Raw genomic sequence first — 21,443 nt, 5'->3', positions numbered from 1 at the left:
CATTTTATTTGAACAGCACAATTAATAATCGTAGCTTTCTTGCTTCCTTACCTTCCACTATAAGTTTAAGTGTCTTTCTTTTCTTTAGCCCTTCAACTTCCTGTAGAGTAGTTTCACAGATGTAGTTTCCAGCATCTTGATACTGCAGACTTGAAAATGACGGACTTGTTTTCATTCTGGTATTGTCCTGATGGAGCAAGGAGTTAATCTTTTGAACTCTAATTCAGAATACATTAATTACATTAACGCATTACAAAACTGACTAGTATTCACAGATTATAGTCTTACACTTCAAGTGTCTTCCTGTTAATAGACACATTCAAATAGCGGACAGCAACATCTCAGCATGAAAAGTGGAAACTATTGGATGTTGATATAAGCCACTTCTCTTCACATTAAAGTCAAGGGCACAGATGGAAACAACTGTTCTGAACTTTGCCAGTAGGCTGGTGAAAAATGCTATTGGTACAAGTTGACACACTATCAATGCTCTTCTAGTAACTGAGCTTAGGAGTTCACTACTAAATAACCTTAGGTATCACCATTTTCTGTTTCCATCAGTATTGGTGTTCTTTAAACCTGTCATCTACAATAGCTACTTTTTTTAACCACCCACTGAACAGCCAGCAGACAACATCTAATCTCTCAAACAGCCCTGTCCTGCTAAGTATATTGGGACCAAGATTAAGCTTGCCTTAAAAAAATATATATGAAAAAATAAATTGATAAATTCAAATTCCTTCAAAGGGCTTTTTCTCCTTAGCAGGACCTGATTCTAAAAGGTCCTCATACAGACCATTTCAATAAAATTGCATTTGTGGTACAGTGTTCAGTAGTTTTCTCTGAGAATTGAGCCAATAATTACAGTAACTAATTTTTTAGTCATCAATTTAAAATGGTATCCCTTATTTTAGCAATACATGTAAGATTCTTTTTAACAATAGTCTTCAAAAAGCCATATCAACATAATTTCCATCCTCACAAAACAGTGAAGTATCAGCAGTAATATGAAGCGATGAATACACAGATGAAGTGTGAAGTAGATGAATCACTGACCTTTATCCAAAACACAGTTGCATTTCTACTAGAAGAAATTGTGCACGACACAGGCAGGGCCTCTCCAATCTGTTTTGTGACTTCTCCACTAGGAGTAAGCTGCAAATCCAGATCTGGGACACAAAGAACATTTGTCAAAATGGTAATCTCAGAATGCCTGGGCCATAATATAGGCTTTCCAAGGAAAGAAAATGTGACTAATTGCGCTCATTAAATTCAAGATTTCATTTGCTCAATAAAATCTGAATCAAACTTAGAAGAAAGGGAGAAGACAGAATTATTCTAAAACAGGCGTTACAAGAACATTCACATTTTTGCTGTAATTACAGGCTAACAGGAAAAGTGAAAACTTACTAATTACTAGACAAATTGATATCTTTTTTCACCCTTGTACTACTGAAAGAATGACAAAAGAGGTACAAGAATCTGCAGTATTCAGCATAGCAGTATGTGTTTCTTGAAAGGGGAAGCACAGGCTGCTGTGAGGGAATCTCTTTTTCAGCCAGATTCAAGTGTACTTTCAGTGGAGGACTCAAGCAGATGGGGACAGATTAATTTGAGCAGTTACTTATTAAAATGCAAAGAAGAAGATAGGAGGACAAGGGATAACTTTCTGAAATCTGATAAAACAAGTTGATTTTTATGCTGACCATATGGAGAAGATGAGAATGGTCAATGTAGCGTCTGACAGATGATACTGACTGAAGAGACAAGAGGTCTGAATTATAAGGCTGGGCGGCCACGCATGAAGCCCTCTGATTTCTTTGTTTTCATTAATAACTTAAAAGTCATTTTGTGTAACTCAGAGTCCAAGGTTTCCCTGACCTGTTTTGGCTTCAGAGAAATTGCAGAGTCAGTGATAGCTGTGTTTGACACTAGGGAGGGTGAGACCCAGTAATAGAAAGGTCAGGAAACACTGCTCCAGAATTTTCTGAGTATATGGATTTGGCAGGCTAGTGACTGCTTTTTCAGGAAAACCCTACAATGAAAGAAATGCCGAGTTTGCCAAGCTAAACCTCTATTTTTGCTTCCCTTCTCACAGAGCCTTGCCTGTGAGCCAAGTTGCCTGGTCAAATAACTATCACAGATTCACACACACACAATAGCTCAAATGGCAAGCATAGATGGTTTCATCATGAATATAGCACTAGAAAAGCACTGCAGAATATCCTTCTGGCTTTTAAGCTGAGTTAAAAAAAAAAAAATACTTGAGGCAAAATTACAGTTGGTAAAGGAGAGGGGAAAACAGTGAGTTTTACTTAACAAAACAGTGAACTTGACTACTGATTTCATTCAGCGGTTGCCCTGGGAACACCATTAAAAAGCAGGACTTGAGGGAGAGTCTACGGTCCATCCAGTACTATTAGTCTGTATTATTATCTGTATTATAAGTCTAATGGCTAGTCTGAGAGGTCCCAGATCTGCATGAGTAAAAGAAATGTCTTAAAGAAGGGAGAAAATTGTGTTTTTTTCTTTACTCTTTCTTCCCCCTGCCTCCCCAACTAGCAAACTCAAGCAAACTAACAAAGGCTACTCCAGATTTTGCCACTGCTTTCACAAGAGGGAAAAAAAAAAAAAAAAAAAAAAGTATGGGATTTGTTTCTCCTTGCTCAGTTCCTCTTAAGGCAGAAGAGTGGGTTGAAGAAAAAGCTACTTTTTTCCCCCTCACATTGACTCTCCAACATTTACTTAAACTTTTCATTCTTTGAAGAGATCACCAAAGAACATTCATGAGCATCTTCTTTCACATACATCACAGAAAGGAGAAACTCATTATATTTTTGGCCATCATCTCAAGCAAGACTGTCACTGAGCCACAGTGCAATCCTTTGAACTAGTCCTCCACCAGGGTAGCAAGTCTGAGCCCCCCACAACCCTATCTTTCTGGTGCTGTAAGTGAGACTGCATCCCTCTCACACATGGGTCTTCGTTATTACAGATGTTCAGGAAAATTTTCAGTACGTGAGATGAACTGAACAGCTCAGAGCACTGTTTTTTAAAGTTCTTTTATGAGGCAAACACAGAATTAATGTACAGTTTTGAATAGTATTCCCTCTAGGAAGAATCCATAGAGCAATTTGATTTCTTTCTTTTCTCTCTCCCACCCTAAAAATTTCCTTTGTGAATACAGTATTTCCCTATATTTGATGGGTAACTCAGATGTCTGCATGTCAGCTTTCCGTGAAGTTCATAATGGATTCATTGGTGTAAACAAAATTTTGTATTACCTATCTTTTTAATGGAAATGAAAAACCTAAAGTGCCAAGATCAAAAGTGAGGAAATGAAAAGTCCTGACTCAGAATGAACACTTTTACAGTGTAACATTGCAGAAAGAAGTACTCATCCATATGAGAAAATGAAAGCAATAAAGCAAAGGAGGAAAATAAAATTTAATATGAATTAATAAGTATTATTTAAAGGACAGGTACAAAGGTTTGGGCATTCAGGAGGTACAGGACTGTTCTGGGCCTCACTTAAGCAAAGGCTTTAATACAGATAGATGTATCTAAGAGAAACAAGCCATTTGCGAAGAAAGGAAGCAGGGTACTAGATTGAACCTGTGAGTTCTGAGTAGCTGCACTAGGACAGACATGCTTCTCTCATACAGTAAAACTCTTCTCGTATGTGCAGAAAACAGTAGATAAAGGAAAACTGGCTCTTTATAGACAACCTGAAGCCACAGAAGCCAGACTCTAGAATAACTATTTATGGAGGTACTAGTTAACATGCAAAGCACTTGGAACAAAATAAAAGGGCCAATGATACCACAGCAAACTACCAGCAATTCAGCTTTGGTATTGGGCAGGTAGCAGCAGAAGCACAGATCTCTTGGTCAAGAAAAGGGAATAGGTAGTAAAACAGCAAACAACCTTGTTGAATACAAAATATTCATTAAATTGAAGAGGGTAGTTATTCATGTACAGGTATATTCTAGATATATTGTACTGCTTCTAAGAAAAAAAAACCCACATAGCATCAAACTGCAAAAGAGCAAAAAATGTGGCACATCAAATGCTATGTGATCAAAAAGTCCTTGCTTTACTGTGTTCCATTACACACAGTCAATCTTGTAGATCAGGCCTAACAAAGGAATAAAGTTGGTTTAGAAAGAGACAGAGGCACCTCAGCAAGCAGACATTTCATTTGCTGTCAACAAAACGGGTTTCCTCTAGTCTGTGCTGGGTCTTCAAAAGCTGGAAAAACCCTCAGAGTGGAGAACAGAGGACATTTGAGAATTGGACAGAGAGAGGCAGCAGACAGAAATACCAGAGTTTTCTAACTCCCTAAGCAAGTAGGTAGATTCTGAAGTTGAAATGCCCTAACCTGACCCACCCTTAAGAGGACAAATCAACATAGATATTCATTTTCTGTCTACAGCTGTGTATTTTTCTATGTGAAGTTACCTTTTATTTGAAGTATAATTACTGTGGGAGCATTTCAAGTTCATTATTGATTAAGCCCCTCTGAATCTGTAAACTATTAGGAGGTATTTATGCCACTGGGAAGACTAGAGACCATCAACGTTCTCTGGGGAAACTCAGGACCATTGGACTGGATCTCATTTCGCACCCTGTGATAGTATGGTAAAGTTTGAATGAAAGAGGTCCCACTCTTGCATTTTCCCAAAAAGATAAAATTAAAAGCAGCCATTGAATTAGTTACTTCAATGGTTAACCCAAGTCTGTGGTTGCTTCCAAAGCAGTGCTGATAAAGTATGAGTAAATACTCTTGTGTCCATCTAAAGCAAATATACCAAGCTCTGTAGTTCTCATGATTCTGGGAAAAGCTAAAAACAGAAAAAAAAAAACAAGAAAAAAGAACAAAAAACCCCCCCAAACACTATGTGAACAAAATGAATATCTAAGTTGTTTCTCCTTACATGTTAACCTCATTAAGTTAAGATGAAAGGACATCAGACCAATGTGAATTTGACTACAAAGAACGACCTTCAGTGTGAGCCACCGTCTGTCTGAGCATATTCTAAGGCACGGCTGGATCAGAATAATTTATCATATCGTGACATGTGAAATATCAGAATTTCCACTGTATGTGACAGTGCAAGAATATATAACCTACAAAGGTTACATAAAGTGAATCTCTAAGTCAGGAAATTGAGAAAGTTTAGGCGTTTAAGCAGAGATACATTAAAAGGAAAAAAAAATAGAAAAAAACAACCTTAAACTACTTCAAATAAGCCACGTTATTCAGTGCACCTGTAGGTCAGTTAAACTGATCTCCTTAAGTAAAGCAGAGGTGCGAGATAGGTTTTCTATCCTTACACAAAAGGATCCAAAAACAAAATGCAATGACTTACAGTGCACAGTGATGGTGGTTGTGTCCATCATGCTTTTGTCAATCAGAGAACACTTGTATTCTCCTGTTGCATTTCGTCTCACATCTGTCATTACATAAGTATCTGAGCTTCTTATACCTTCTGTTTCTCCCTATGGGTGGAAAATAAAACATTTATTGCATACGAGCCCGCTAAAAGCTTTCTTTCTTTGTTGGGATTTTTTTAAATGGTAAGGCTTCTGAAATACACCAAAATACATTTAGTTTCAGTATCACTGAAATGCAATTACCTATTGACAACACTAATGTTTATTTCCTGCACGACCACAGAGTTTATAAAACCTTAAAATTAAGAGCTTACTCTTTTAATTGAACGGCTAGCATACTTAAGAGAATATGAAAATAAGAAATCCAAAAGTTCAGTAGAAAGATGATGAAAGATGACTAAAAGGGTTGGAGAAAATGCAACTGCAAAACAAATTGTGTTTCTTAATTTCTATCTCAAATGTTATGTTCAGTTCAGGAGGTCATGAAGTGAAATGTACTGCGTTACACATATTCAAACAGCACACACAGCCCTGCTCTGCCCACATCAGGGTATACTCTACCTTACGTGCACTGATCCACAGAAACTGATGTTTTGTCCCATTCTCCAGTTTCCACCAGATAAAAATTGTCTGTCTTAGAACAACTTTGAAGCATGCACAGAATGAGAGCCTAATTCATATCTCTGAATCCAAAAAATGATTTACCAGGTTTGTCAGAATACCTACGAGTCTTGTGAAGGAATTGCCAATTCCAGCTCCCAGTAGCAGGGAGACTGAAGATCAGACAGACTGCAGTGTTCAGCTTGCTCACTGTGACCATGGAGCAAGGAGAGACATGGCATGCAGTAAATTTCTAGGATGACTCACTGCACCTAAATGGCTGCAGAGGACTTCAACTCCTAGTTTCCCTCGCTAGCCTTCAGTAATTGAAACATGCCAGGAGCCCAAAGTAGAAGAGGATTATGTTCGAAGGACTACACATGCAGTTTTTGAAATACTTGAAAGCATGCCACAGCTTTTGGCCTCTCTCACATTCAGCTCTGCTCAGTGCTGCAATAGGAACAAAAAAGGGATACGAGATTGGAGAGAGAGAGAGAAGCAGCACACAGGAAGAAAGTAGGAATCTTAAAATATAAAGCCACATCTGTCTGCGGATTCCAACAAAACTAAGAAGATTAACAGTATCAAACCCTTTATCTTTCTTGATTTTCATCTTATACATTTATACAGATTTGTTCTACACTTTCTCTGGCACCATCACACTGTTTCTTTTTTATGAGGGTATGCCACCACACAGTTTAATTAATAAATACAGAAATAAAAGAAATTGCAAGGATTCATTGGTGAAAGAAAAAAAAAAAAAAAGAAAAAAAAAGGCTGAACTAATTTCCTGTACTTTCACTGCTGAATCTCTGTCCATTGTGACCAAAATAAGATGGTTTTATTCAAAATGATAAACTGCTTTTGTCAAAATTTCTTTTTTGAAAAAAAAATATATATATGATGATGTGAAATGAAGAGTAGCAATTTTTAGTAGGTTGAAACACCAAAAATCTTTGGATGGGGGAAAGAGGCTCTTTCAAACTATTTTGCCAACTCAGGTGAGGCGTTCTCAGAATCTGATGTAATGACCGATGTCTATCTTTCACTGTAGTTATAATTCCCTCCTTCATTTGTTTTAGAGTCACATATATGCTGATATGCATCAATGTCTGTAAGAAGGAATGATACAGAATATTTCACTACACAGTGACAGCAAGGAAGGACTTACTGGAATGTAAAACAGGAACTCCTGTGGAGGAGGGTTGCCATTCCCTGAGCACTTCAGAGTGACGTTATCACCTTCTTTAATGGTACTACTTTGTGACAGCACTCGAATAGTCACCTTCTCTGTTGGATCTGTGGAAACAACGTACACACTTAACAGCTTCTGCAAAAAAATACACAGTAAGGTGATATGCATGGCTGGAGAGTTCACGATTTCATCATGGAGCAGGTGAAGTTACTTGCATGTGTTGATCTTTTTACAGAAGACCTGAAGTCCATCACACCTTCCATACTTAGGCCAATTCAAGTAACCACAAAGAAGCCATACAATACAAAAAATCATTTTTCTTGACCAAAATGCCCTATCACTGAAGCAGCAATGACTACAACTCTATGAAGTGCTTAAGAGGAAAAAATATCCAACTCTGATCAGTGCGAACAGTTTCACAATATGATTTCATTATGAGGGATTAACTTGTCCTCTGTGAAGCTTGCAATTCGGAGGACTCCAGCAATCAGAACAACAACAGAGGCTCTCAGCGCCTTGCATTAGTATTAGATATTAGCCTTCTTCCATTAAAAGGAAGAAATATGAACTAAGCAACTCTATTCAGCCTATTCTGTATGCTGATCACAACAACCTTTCACAAAGATGAATTCCGTGTACATAATAGGACCCTTAACATAGTCAACAGAACTGTAAATGTAACGTACTTCTGTCATGTTCAGTGAAGTTGAACTATAACTTACATTTTACTACAGTAATTTTTTTAAGGCAAAGACGGAGTATATGTTAATAGATGCTATTCTTCCTAAGTAGAAGCCTAAATATAATTTTTCAAATACAGAATAAAATGAAGAAAATTAAAGGAAATATTATGGGGAGATAACTCTTGCTACTTTAATTTCAATGAATAAATAAAATTCCAAGGATGCATGTCTTGCATTCAGACACAGTACAGCACACCTTATTAGACATGGAAAAAAAATATCTAGACAGCAGAAAAACCCCTGCCTGACAGCTGATTCTCTGTGTTTAGTGAAGCATGGGCTTTATGACCCTTCTGACCCTTAAGGCACTCATCACGTTCATCTTCTGTTAGGGGATTTTTCAATAACAGAAGCTGCAGTTCATTGTGACCTCTCAATGACAGGGAGCCCTAATGCAGATCTGCATCTCTCTTCATAGGAAGAGTGGTATCATACGTCAAAAGGCCCCACTTTCCCTCGTCCACATGTCCTTGACTCCCCCGTCCACATCCAAACATCTACCTCAATGTCTGCAGAACTGAATCACAACTTCACCTACTGAGGAAAGGGAAGTCCAGCATTGCTGTTGGTGTGGAACACAACGGATGTGAGTGAGCAGTTGGTCATAAATCACAGGGCACTCTTCTTGGTAGCTTCTCAGCCAAAGACCCCAGAGCCAGCCTACTGCAGGAACTGGTCTCTCCCTTTTTCAAGTTATGTACCAAAGGTGAAAAAGTTATTGTAAATCCTGGAATTGCGTAGGCATTGTCTCTGAATTAAAAAGGGATGAATCATACTGAGGAAGACTTCAGGACTTTTAATTTGGAACTGTTTTTTTTCCTCACACAGATGAACTGAACTGGATTAAAAATTGGACACAGTTAAGCAAGAGTGACATTCATGCAAACCACCGGTCTTTCCCCTAGGCATATCTTACCCTTCTATGTACTGTGATCAGCTGGGAGGAAAGTTTTAACCTCATTCTCTAAACTGGAAAAAAAAAAATAACTACGAAAGCAAATAGCAAAAGACTAATTAAATCGTTCTGTAAGGTCAACAGGTCACCCTTCTGAGGAAGAAACAACGCAGTGACAATGTTCAGTGCAATACTCACAGGAAGCAGTGCACAGCAACATGCTTCTCCTTCACTAATAAGCATGAATAGCTTGGCGAAGGGATGTCTTTCTGCTCAGTGGCACGCATCTCTGGTTAGGTCCATATTACCCTGTCCTTCTACAAATCATTAACTCAGTATCTGCCTTCTTCAAGAGCAAAATTCTAGAAGCAGACACCAGAGGGCAGATAGTAAAAGAATGCTGCCATCCCAGACCCAAAGTTTCCACAACTGACGTAATTTGGTATAACTTTAATACACAGATGCTGGAAGCAGTATGACTAAAAAAGCACCTTTGACACTTATCTGTTGTGGAAAGGAGTTCATCCCTAGCAAGACAGACACTTAACAACAGGGCATGATTGGAAATTTTGCCTAATACCTTTTTACACTAATTAACTCTGAGCAGAACCAAACACAACTGCAGTCCAGATAATTTAGATGCAATCAGACATTATCTAATTGTCCAGTGCCAGGAGTTCTCCTGCATTAATCAAGTTGTTTTATCCAGCTTGCTGGCTACAGTTGCAAATGAGAGCCTGTAGATAAGTACTGATAACTACTGCTAGCTGAGCTACCTATCTCCAGCTAGAACGGCATTCTGCAGAGTTAGCTCATTAGTTAGCCAGCAGTTAGCTGGCTGCTTCCAGGAGGTCCATTTCAGAACTGTAGCTGGCACAAGCCCTGAGCTAATAAAAACAGTAAAATATCTCTTAAATACTAACTAAACAGGTATATTTGAAAAAAAAAAAAAAAAAATCTTGTTTAGGCATGGTTCAAAGTGTGTGTTTTCCTCATTTCTTTGTGATAAATAAGTTACAGTGAATCTCACTAGATATTACAAAGAACAACAGGCCTTCTTTATGTTTTTTTTCAACTTCCTTCAAAAATGCAAAACATAATAGGTTGACAGACAAACTGAAAAAAAAAAGGCTGAAAGGAAGTTTCCCATTACAAGTCTGGCATTTTTTTTTTTTTTCTGCATTACATTCAACTGGTTAAAAAAATCACATTTGTTGAGAAAAATCAATTACGATCACTGAAGCAAATTTAAAAACAAAAACAAATCAGACATCATTATCATTAAATAACACCAGTCAAGTAATCTATCTGTTGAAGCTCCAGATGTACGTTCATAAAGAGTTTCAGAAATACATTTGGAGATGCGTTTAAGCAAAGTATGGAACTGAAGTTACAGCAAATGAAGATATGCAAAGAGGAAATGGGGATTTCCCTTACTCTAAAGGTAAAGGAAATCTTGGAAGGCCTTTTTAGTACTGAAGTTTGTGCCTGCCTCCCACTGTTGGCTAATTAACAGCACGATGCTTCCCATCTCAGGAGGAAGAGCTTACCTTAATTAAATTGTATATTACTAGACCAGGATTAAAAGACCTAGTCTAGTAAACAAACTTTTAATACCGGGTATGAGCTTTTTGTGGTCATGAGTTCCACAGTTGACAGAAAAGAAAATCAGTGGAATTTGGCACCTAACTTTAAAACAAGAAAAACAAAACAAAAAAACCCTCTAGCAACACAATGGGATTGGTGACTGCAGACTTGAAATCTCTATATAATTTCCCGGGATAACGGTTTATCTGTTATCCCAGAGGCTTTCTTTTCCATTAGCTCTGGCAGTTGTCATTCTGAAGAAACACTTCGTGAAAAGAAGGCCTTAATTTACTCTGGTTTCTCTAGATGAAAACAATGATTAACTCTGCCAAGATCTGATCCCCTACTTCCACTGATCAACAAACTATACCTGCAAAGGAGAAGCAAGCAATGATCTAGGTGGAAAATAGACTATCACTTCAAGTCCAAGACTTTCATTTTCAAAGCAATGGAGCATACCTACTGGCTGCAGAAATCAGATGTGCAGTATTCATTTTCTTCATATTCATTTGGATCACAGAGTTGTTAGACTGTGTATACTAAGGCCTCATTAGATATCTGGTCTGTGTGCTCAGGCTTCATTGTTCCCAAAGCAGGGATTTTTTTTTTAATAAGCTGAGGTATTTGCTAAAATGTTCAAGGGCACAACAGTTGACAGGGCATCACGAATATCTCCTGTTTCTCTTCTTTCTGTTACAGCCTTCTGCCTTCAGTCCTTCAGAAGCGTCCCTTCACAAGTCTCTGAAATGGTTCTTCCACCCTCTCCAATAGCTAGCACCTCCTCTGACCTGCCTGGCCAACTGTGTTTTCTTTTTTCAGAGGAGAACTATGGTCTCTATCTCAGTCAGTAATACAGTAAGGAAGTTGCTTTGGGACTTACGCCAGCTTAAAGTAATTATTCACATACTATTCTCTACTTCAAAATTAGAAGTCTACGAAGATTCAAATGCCGCATTTTGAATGTAAATATCAGCACCTTACAGTTGTAGAGAAGCTACTACATTTTTGTGCAAGGTAGTCTGCCAGCATTAGCTGCTTGGTGCTGACTCTCCTTTGCAAGAAATGAAAAGCATCTCAGCGTACAAATAATTATACAGAGTAGTTATTGCATATTTCAAGAGGCACACAGAGTCATTCTCATCAGCCCCATCTTCTGCTAAAGTTCTGAAAAACCCATTTCACAGTAAATTTTTTAATTATTACTTTCCTCTTAGCAGTCGCGCCTTGATAATCAGTATTCTACTGTTAGAAAGAAAGAAAACTAAGGTAAATCCAAAGATAAATAAAAATCATCCCGACATTATATTCAGTTCTTGCTGCAAATCAGCTTTGAAAACACCATCTCAATAGTCAAGTAGCAATATCTGTAATTTTTTAAACTATCTCAGAATTATTTCTTTTTCCCCAAAGGTAGACTTTGTACAGCAGAAGATACTTTTTAATAACTTACAGTGAACATCAAAGACAACTGGTTCAGACTGTATTGTTTTCTGGCCAGATGGTCCATGATACGTCACAATGCAAGTAAATTTAGCATTTGCATCTTCTTTTGTTGGCATGTACTGAAGAGATGATGTCATGGTGAAGAGTCCAGTTGATCTGTTTTCAACCTTTCGCAAATTTATGACCACAACTGTAAAGGAAATATTATATCATTATCACATGGCCAGAATATATAACCTTTTTCCAACTGCAGATACTTCTCGCTTGCCTGTTCTCTATAGTTATCAGGCTGCAAACACACAAGTAACATGACATATTACCCACGAGACTACACAAAGAGTTTTCCTCCAGTATTGCCACTGACATGTAATAGGGGCGTTTTATCAACAACATATTCCTAACACACTGCAAATTTTAAATCAAAGCAAAGCAAAGAACTAGCTGCATTTTTTTCTTGTTTTAATACAAATCTCTAAGGCAGTAAGAAGGCCTCAGAAATGCTAGCAAAAACAATTTTTAAGATCATATTTATAACTTAATCTTGTAAGCTTCCACTGCTTTATGAAAACTAAAATGTTGTGGTCCAATCAGCCCATCAGAATTAAAGTTGAAAGTCAGGGGGCAAAGTAGCATTCCTCCTAAATAACCTGAAGAATAAATAGCTGCATAAGAAGGCTATCATCTATGTAGTCCAAAACACATTAGTGGACAGGCATAAAACTGAAGCTGGAAATTAGTTATCAGTTTCTACTAGCTACATGAGTTCAAGAATTATTTTGCAATAGCATTAACAAAGTCAACTCTCTTTCTCACAATGTGTTTTTTAAGCTGAAGCATGACATAAAGAAATAATATGGCATAGCTTGGGTTCTTCGAGAGGCACCCAAGAAGTTTCCTTCCAGTTTCATATTTCTGTTTGAGTAGTCTTCCTCAAAGGAACAACACTTCAGTCTAAAAAGAGCAACTTCAATAAACACAGTTCTTCAACATACATCTGTCTGTGAATTCAAGGACAACATCCAGTACTGCAACATACCTTCTTCCACAGGCTGCAAAACTCTCCCATTTTTGTACCACGTAACATTGCCTTCAGGATAGCTATCCCTCACAACACACTCCCCGAGCTGCAAAACAGACAGGAATTAGTCACTGTTTCTTTTTGCTGTGTTTTAACAGATCTGCTTTTGTTTTGGGTAAAACTTCTAGGCAGTTCAAAAGCTTAACTCCAGATATATATATATTTTTAAATGAGGTAAATCCCATAAGTGAGGCTTAGGTACAATCTGGAACGGGGTTCGGTTGTGGGTTCAGAATCAAGATGGACCCTGCTTGCAGGGTTATTAGGGTACCGGTTGAGGAAACCACTCTATGCACAGTCTGGCTACACAATGTGATCTCTCACAGCCACGCATGCACATGCACCCTCTCAGCCTCAGTCCATCACCTCTCTCTGTCTTGACTGCAAAGGAACTGCAGGCAGCCTTCAGGCACATAATTTTGAGGGAGAATGCTGCTCTTACCATTTTTAGCTTCTCTGTTTCTAAGAAGTCTGCTTGATGCAAGATTTCTGGTTGAGAGGGTTGTTCTAAAACATAAATAGGATAAAGGTACTAGTGATAGAAGAACAAACAGTTTCAGAAAAAAAAAAAACCAACAAAAGTTACCACAAGATGTGTGAACTTTAAGACTAACTAGAACAGCCTGTGCTGGTAAATCCTTATTGATACTTTGCCTTTAAAAGGAGAGAGATACATCTACTTCAGTATCAGCAGAAAGACTGGAGAGGAGGAAAAAAAATTCCCTTAAAATGTGTCCTACTTTCTACAATAAATTCCCGGCATCCTGACAATATATATTGTATCCAGGCAGACTGTTAAGTGTCCGGAGGAGATAACTTGATCTGATGTATCTGATTTACATAACACACATGCTGGAGAAGGAACCAGTAGTACAGAAAATACAGCAACATTAAAATAGCTTTACTAGGGATATTTCTATAGCTAAGCTATCACTTTATAAAGGAACAAATTCCACCTAATTACTCTTCTAATGTTTATTTCTTCAAGAGGGCATTGTTACATTTAAGAAATTCAGATGACAGAAGTATGTGTAATTACTTTAACTGATTTTAAGTTGGTTAAGACTCTCTTAAAAAAAAAAAAACAACAAACCTTTTCTTCAGTGCCTGTATGTCTCCTTATTTACTCCTTTTTTTTGTGGTAGATGGACCTCTTAGCTTGCCAAAGTAGAGGATCTATCAGTGTTTCCATCATAAAAAAAGACACTATATAACGTTTGTTAAAACAAGTTGGCCTGAAGCCCAGAATGCAAATTTTTTTTTCTCCAAAGGAGACAGCTTTTCCCACAATTTTTTTAAAAAGTGGGGAGAGATGAGAGGGCAAAATAAATCAATGTTTCCACAGTCAAAGAAAGCCTCTGCATTTTAGCTGTACTGTTTAAGTAAGTGCATGCATTATATACATTTACACACTGAGACATCTTTAACCACGTCAGCTTACAGAACATTTTTCCCAAACCAAGCTCCCTATGAAATACTGCCAGCAATCCCATCCCCAGTGAACTTCACACCATCATGCCAAAATTTCAATGCAGTGATGATCTTACTCATCTGCAGGTGTACTACTCCTGCAGTGGCACAGATAGCAAGCCTACCTATTTCCTCAAAAATTCATTTGCTTTGTGCGTGTACATACAAATGCACAGATATCCTTTGCTTGGAAGACTATGCCAAAATGGAACAAGAGGAACAGCTCGAAAGGGAAATGAAAGGCAATAAAAGAAGCTGTTTATCTGACATGCTCCAACAACTAGCTTGTGGTAAAAAAAAAACACCAACAAAACCAAAAGAAACAGTGGAAGTGATGCAACAAAGCCATCACGATGTCCCCAGAAGGTTAGCAGAGCAAAAGGTGTATATTTTTAAAAGCTACATGCATCTTTATTTCCCTTTTCTTACTTTTAAGGGAAAAGATCATCTTATTTCTGCAAGAATCCATCAAGGACAAAGCATTTCCATGTCAATTCAAACAAATTAGGTTTTACAAGACAATTAACGAGCCTTCTGGTTTAGATTTTCCAATCCCATGCACAGGCACAGCTGATTTCCTGTGGTAGTTGCCAGCTGATCAAATCACAAACCATGCAGCCTGCCCCATCTTTCCCTCCTTGCATCTCCCTTGTCCCTCAGGACAGTGCTCTGCAGCCATTCAGGAAGACCTGTGCTGTGCGCTGTACCCCCCTTGCACCCTTAGCCCAAAGGGCTGCCATGCTGTGCCCCTTGCCACGCAATGCCCTGGCTTATAAGCACACACCACAGCTGAGAGGCCTGCTGCCAGACCCCCAAGCCACAGCACGCACACCGAGGCAATTCACTGCACAAGACTAATGTTGGCACATTGCAGGATGAAATTTGAAGCTTAGCAGCAGCAGCAGGGCATACTTTGATGGGTCTGCAACTTCAGTGCAGTACTCATCTCCTGGCTGAAGAGCTTTCCAGGACACTCTACAGTCCTGCACGGGCATTCCAACTGCCAGGAAAGCATTCATAGCCCACACCAGCCAGATTTTGGCGTGGTAGGGCAATAGCTAGTGGCTGCTGTGCTGCTCTGCTCTGGAAACTGTGGCCACTTAATTCCAGAATAAGATGCTGACAGAATACATCTGGAAAGCTGGAAGAGCTTGTTTGAGTAGTCCAGTGAGTGTGACTAGCAGGTGGGAGCTGTGCAATGAGCCATTCCGGCTCGTTAGTCCTGAGCTAATCAGGTAGCAACAGCTGAGGATGTGACAAGCTCCAGTAAAACCTAGCTTCAGTAAAGCCTTCTGGGATACAGCTGAGGTTTGGTTTATGACAGTTTGCACTATGGCAACTTAGCTCTGCATTTGTGGTTGAAGGAGCTTCGAAACTCCACTGAAGAAACAAAACGCTTAAACTCCACTTAGAAATGCCACTGAATAAATGAAGCTTGTTAACTCTTTCATAATTAAAACAAACTAGTACACAAGCAGGCAAAAGCAACAAATGAAATCCCACAAAACAGACACAAGGAAATTAAATGCGCAAATATATTAAATAAATATATCTCATAAAGTTGTGAACTCAAAATGAAACACTGAAAAGGTAATTTTTTCTTGTTGTGCCAAGTCTGCCGCATTATATACGTGGCATCCTCTACTCTTGTTTTCATCAATAAATAGTAGTGTTCTCTATTAGTATTAATGCAGACAATAAAATACACAAGCTGTGCTCCATGGCTGAGTTAGCATTGTCTGAATATTTAGTACAGTACACAGTAATTCAGACAGTAAGTATTTAGTTCACCATACACCACTGTCTCATCTACATATTTACTGCTGTGCAATAAATAAACATGATCATTCTTTATCATTTCCTTTGGAGCACTGTGCTTACTATGTGTGCACTGAGCACACTTGCCCCTGTCGTCATTAATTCGCTTGTTCTTGTGGTCAAATTCAAAGTGAAGCAAGGGAAAGGGTATTATTGTTGTTTATCAGTCTACCTTCACACTCACTTATGCCACTGACAAACTTCTGCCAAGATGACATTGAAGTCTCCTTTCTCCCAGAGAAAATCCTAGGACTTCCCTTCCAAAACATATTCTTGTGTGGCCTGTTTGAAACTGCTCATCTCTGAAAGTAACATGTTCTGACGACAGAGACTTACTTTGCCTCTATAAATCTGTATCTGAAGAGCAGCAAAGGCCAAAACAAGCCTTAGAAAAATATAAAGATGACAACATCCACTGCAATTATGGGACAGCACATACAAATTCTGCCTTAGCCTCAGCAGATCTGAGTCCCTAAAAAGGAGCAATGTATGTCCCTCCATGAAGTGGTTCAGATTTTGAGGAATTACGTTTCTGAATCACCACTGGGAAGAGCTCAGGTTTGCCTGAGAGTTCAGAGCAGGACTGCTCTGGTTCACAGTGCCAATCTGCCTCAGAGCACACAGTCTTTTGGCTCCTTTTGAATGCAGTTAAACCAAAACATGCTTCAGAAGCTCACTTAATGCCTCCCACCAACTGACATTCAGGACACACTAGGTTTAGTTCAAAGTGAAGTTCTCGTAAGGTGCTGTTGCTGGCTCCTGAACACCTACAGATACAATTCTGTGGTTGCTAACCTGCTAATCTAGACAAATCCGGGACACTGGAGAGTGCAGAGACCAGTTCTTTCAAGGCTAAAATGACCCAACAGTGCTCACAAAGGTGTAAATGCCACATGGCTCTTTCAACAGACCAGATGTTTTGAAACTTTCCAATTTGACTTCAGTAATCAAAAACAGGAGGATCTTCAGAAGCTGCTGAGAAAGAAGCCTCAGGAAGTCAGGCTTCTGACAGACTTAGAGCTTTACTTCCGACAAACAAATACAAGAACAAAACCTCAGACACATTCAGCACTCTTGCAAATCTCCACTGTGATACCTAGTTTACCAAATGTTACTAAAATTTGCATCTCTTCCTTGCAGAACTGCACCAGGGGATAGCAGCTGGCTTTTCAGCTCTGCTCTCCCTCATTCACAGGTCATGCCATTTCATACTGGATGCTCGGAGCTGCTTTATATGTCTCAGCTAATCTAATACTTCAGAGCACACACAGTTAATGCTTCTCTCCTGCAGAAAAATTCACTCAGAGAACAAATGAAAAATAATCAATGCTAATTTTACATTTTTCATTTCCAAGGCCAAATGACATCACGTAAATGAGTCATTATCAAAGTCTAAAATTCTCTTTGAGCCAGCACTTATCATGAATAAACTGTAAGTGCAGGCAGTCCTGTTACGTAAATGCTACCAGTAGATTACATTTTTGAAAGCTGCAGAAATTTGGTAGTCTTAGTAATTTACTCAGCCAAGCTTACTTTCTCGGCTTTAATCTTCCCCTTAAACAAAAGTTTCCTTAATTTAAGATTCAGATACTGAGGAACGCTAACAGTAATAACAACGAGATTACTTACTGAAGACTTTGACTACCGTAGGCTCCTCGGAAACATCATCTTCTGTTACTAGCATGCATACAAATCTCTTTTCATCGCTGATTCTTGCATTCTTGATGGATAATGTATAGTTTTCTGAGAGACTCAACCTGTCTTTGTAGTCTGGTACATCGTCATACTGTACATTCTTTTTTGTTGATGATCTGAAGGCGATAAATACTGGAGATCCGTTTGGCATTTCCTATCAAGAAAAGGATAGACATCTGTATTTTGCACAAACACTCAGGTTCACTTTAAAGTCCCAAAATATTTGGAATTGGTACAAAGCCATAATAAAAAATAATAATAATGCTATAAGTACAGGAGATTACTTTTTTTGCTGATTAATTTCTGCTGTACGAGCAAGAATTTCAGTGTCATACTAGAGCTAGACTCAGCCGTCTTTTGCACACATTGAGAACAGCATCAGCAGAAGCAATTTCAACCCTTTGGCTCAACTGCAGTACAACAGAGGACTTTCTATGATCGAGGCTGGTGGTTTTGGCACCACCTGACTCTCTGTATATGGAAAAGCCATTTGAAATAGAAGCATTAATGAGCTAGACTCAAAAGCTTCAGTTTCCCTTTTCATGATTGTTTTACATATTCATATTGTTTGCCTGGGATAGTCAGACTTCATTCCAAATGCAGGATTTAATCAGGCATAACTGCCTGCTTTATTCTAAATTAGGTTTTAGCTTTCTTGTTTTTGTTTTTGTTTTTAAAGGCCCAAGAGCTTGTGGAATAAGAATATACATACAATCAAATATTGTTATTTATGAATTTTAGGATAATCTGAAAAACTTCATTTTCTAGACATCCTCCTTATATCAGTCAGCGTTCAGTTGCCATCCTGAGAAAGAATACAAAATTGAGAGCCTTGCACAAACCTACCATATAAAAATTTTATTTTTAACATAAAGACAAAAGTACAAGCTGAGCTGAGCAGGATTCAATTACCCCCCTGCACAGAGAAGGGACAGACAATGTCCCCCTTTAAGTAGAGTGAGGTGAAAGGTTGAATCTCTCTCTACATTCAGTATTGTGCTGAGAGCTGGAAAAGGTTTTAGTTTCCTTTAATCCCTTGCACCTTGCGGCACTGATAGTAACAGTGCTTCCAGCACAATATCTCAGCTTGACTGCAGAGCCCACAAAAGCATGACGATGCTGTGACAGGAGATGAGTGGTGTCAGGGCCAGGGCAACGAGCAGAGGAGACAACAGCTAATGTGAATCTTAAATTCCCTTATAGTCTTTTTCTCGTTTTCACTTTCAAATCCTGGATTATTCCAAGTGTCTGTCGAAGAGGAAAGAAGGCATTGCCTCAACTCCTTACAAGAGAATTTGGTTGTCAAAGTGCAAATGAGGTCTAAACTATTCAAGCCTAAATGGGGTTCCCCCTTCTTCCAATGAAATAATCACTGCCAAAACAAACAAACAAACAAACAAAACAAAACACCACATCCACAAACCTACCAACTCTCCTCACCCTAAAAGCCAGTGTTACCACACTGGGAGCTGCCCTGGGAGAGAGAGGAATATCAACTTCCCTTGTTTGTGCATTGACTATGTCAACAATTTCATGCAGTTGCAACCGTTTTTTTTTTTTTTTTTTTTTTTTTTTTGAACATCAGGTTTATGTCCCTTTCCATCAGCAGCAGACAGTACTGTATGAAACTGTCCACACATTTAGGACAAGTGGTAGTGTCTCCTTTTGATGACTGGTGCTCATCACTTGGTAGAGATGAGCAAACCGAATGCATGGGAAAGAGATGAATTTTTCTTTCATGTATCTTCTCACCATCATTTGCATCAATCTTCATAGAGGTGGTCTTCTCTCTTCCCAAATGACATCAGAAAACAAAGAAACATATTGCAAAGTACAGACTTTGCATCTTCTAAATGGATATATGACAGAATTTTACCAGCCCTTGTAGGGAAACATTCTCCACAGACTTGTGACTTGGCATCCCAAAACTTGTTTGCAGAACAGGAACTGAAGTGTACAAGTTCAGTAAATGCTGCAAACTTGTAGTCATGAGGGAAAGAGGCAGGGGGATGACACACTAAGTGCATATTGTTCTGCTTTAAAATATGCTAGTGGATACCATTTAAAAAGAGAGGACTATATAATTTTAATTCCAGTATCAGAGTAGAAATCACCCGTTACTGCTGGTAACAGGAGAGCAAGAGAGGAGCTTTAGATCAACTTGAAGAAGCAGGGAAAACCAGCAGGAGACCACTGCAACTCCGCTAAGGTCAGCTCTACACTATTCACTGTGCATAAAATACACACAGCCATTAAACAGTGCTGTGCAGACAAGTATCACATCAACCGAGCACGGGGACAGCATTTTCCGAGGGATGAAGCACGCCCTGCCTCAGGCAGCCTGCTTCAAAAGCATTCAAATGTACAGCGGTGGCTCTGTCGAGCTAGTGAGATGCCACTGGGTAACATGCCAGGTTTCTAACGCAGGTTGGCAGACGACTCCCCAGCAATTATTTCTCTTGAACAATGAGATTAATTTCTCAAAGCTCTCATCCATACTTGGCAGAAGGATGGGAATCTAGCAGTCTTAGAAACACAGAAACAAGTGACTTTGTATACAAGGCAGAAATGCTGTAGATTGAAATCTTGTATACTCACACACAAAACATACACATTTTCTTATACCAGCTCTACTGAATAAAAACATAAGCAATACTTACATATTTCCATTTTCCAAACATCAGACCATCTGGTACTTCTAGACGACAAGGCATAGTAATAGTGTCTCCATATACTGCATTTACTGTATACAATCCCAGAGCTAGAAGAGAAACAGAGAAAAAAAAGGAAATAATGACTGTGTTCTCTTGACTTTCATGTAAAATATGTAAAAGTTTGGTTCACAGCTACTACAAAAGAAGAGCCATGTCCTTCGTAAGTGGTTATTTTCCAGCATATAGGATTTATCTCCAAATCTCTAAGAAAACAGGATTCCTGCCACTAACTCAGTTCACTTAAATGTTACACCCTTTCTCAGCCCTTTTCATGCTGCAGTCAGTGGGAGCCAAGTGAATTTTCCAACAGTGTTTCACTTGTTCAGCTGGATGAACACGTACACTACAATCATCATTCACGGCTATTGTTCCAAACTCAGCACCTGAAAAGGGAAATCCCCATATATTTATTTTCTTTATCTCAGAAACTGGTCACTTGTACCCATAGAGGTTATGTTGCAATGCTCTGCTGTGGTGAATGCAGCAGACAGGCATTATTCTGACTGCTGTGCTACACTGAAAATTTAGAAAAGAAAGAGTGTGCTATTTAAGTGCTACATTTCCTTAAACATGGGAAACAAACTAGTCTGTTCATGGAGGCTTTGGAAAACTGAAGTGAAATCCTTCCATGAATTATTTAAAAATAGCTTTTTAGAAATCTTAGCACAGTGCTATTGTGCTAATGCATATGATTCACAGGGTAGAACTGACCCATTTATTTTTATCTTCATTGTCCAAAACATGCAGACTGAAAAAAAAATCAACAGTCCCTAAAGTGAAGAACTGTAAGAATGCAAGGAAGTATAAA

The 21,443-nt window shown here is 38.7% G+C and overlaps 1 protein-coding gene across 1 annotated transcript in view; it reads right to left on the bottom strand.

Moving 5' to 3' along the window:
* Positions 1 to 21,443, bottom strand: part of ALCAM (activated leukocyte cell adhesion molecule) — a 116,973-nt gene that overhangs the window by 14,203 nt on the left and 81,327 nt on the right. The window contains exons 2-10 of the mRNA NM_205179.2: positions 20,582 to 20,682; positions 17,856 to 18,075; positions 13,381 to 13,445; positions 12,897 to 12,984; positions 11,868 to 12,050; positions 7,169 to 7,296; positions 5,373 to 5,502; positions 1,057 to 1,169; positions 52 to 187 (exon numbers count right to left, since the gene is read on the bottom strand). Of these exons, the coding sequence (NP_990510.2) occupies positions 52 to 187; positions 1,057 to 1,169; positions 5,373 to 5,502; positions 7,169 to 7,296; positions 11,868 to 12,050; positions 12,897 to 12,984; positions 13,381 to 13,445; positions 17,856 to 18,075; positions 20,582 to 20,682 (1,164 nt within the window). The remainder of the gene's footprint in view (positions 1 to 51; positions 188 to 1,056; positions 1,170 to 5,372; positions 5,503 to 7,168; positions 7,297 to 11,867; positions 12,051 to 12,896; positions 12,985 to 13,380; positions 13,446 to 17,855; positions 18,076 to 20,581; positions 20,683 to 21,443) is intronic.

This window comes from Gallus gallus, chromosome 1 (assembly GCF_016699485.2).
Source record: "Gallus gallus isolate bGalGal1 chromosome 1, bGalGal1.mat.broiler.GRCg7b, whole genome shotgun sequence".
Taxonomy (NCBI): Eukaryota; Metazoa; Chordata; class Aves; order Galliformes; family Phasianidae; genus Gallus; species Gallus gallus.
Note: the sequence above shows the minus strand (reverse complement) of the source record. Positions and strands in the feature narration are given on the sequence as shown.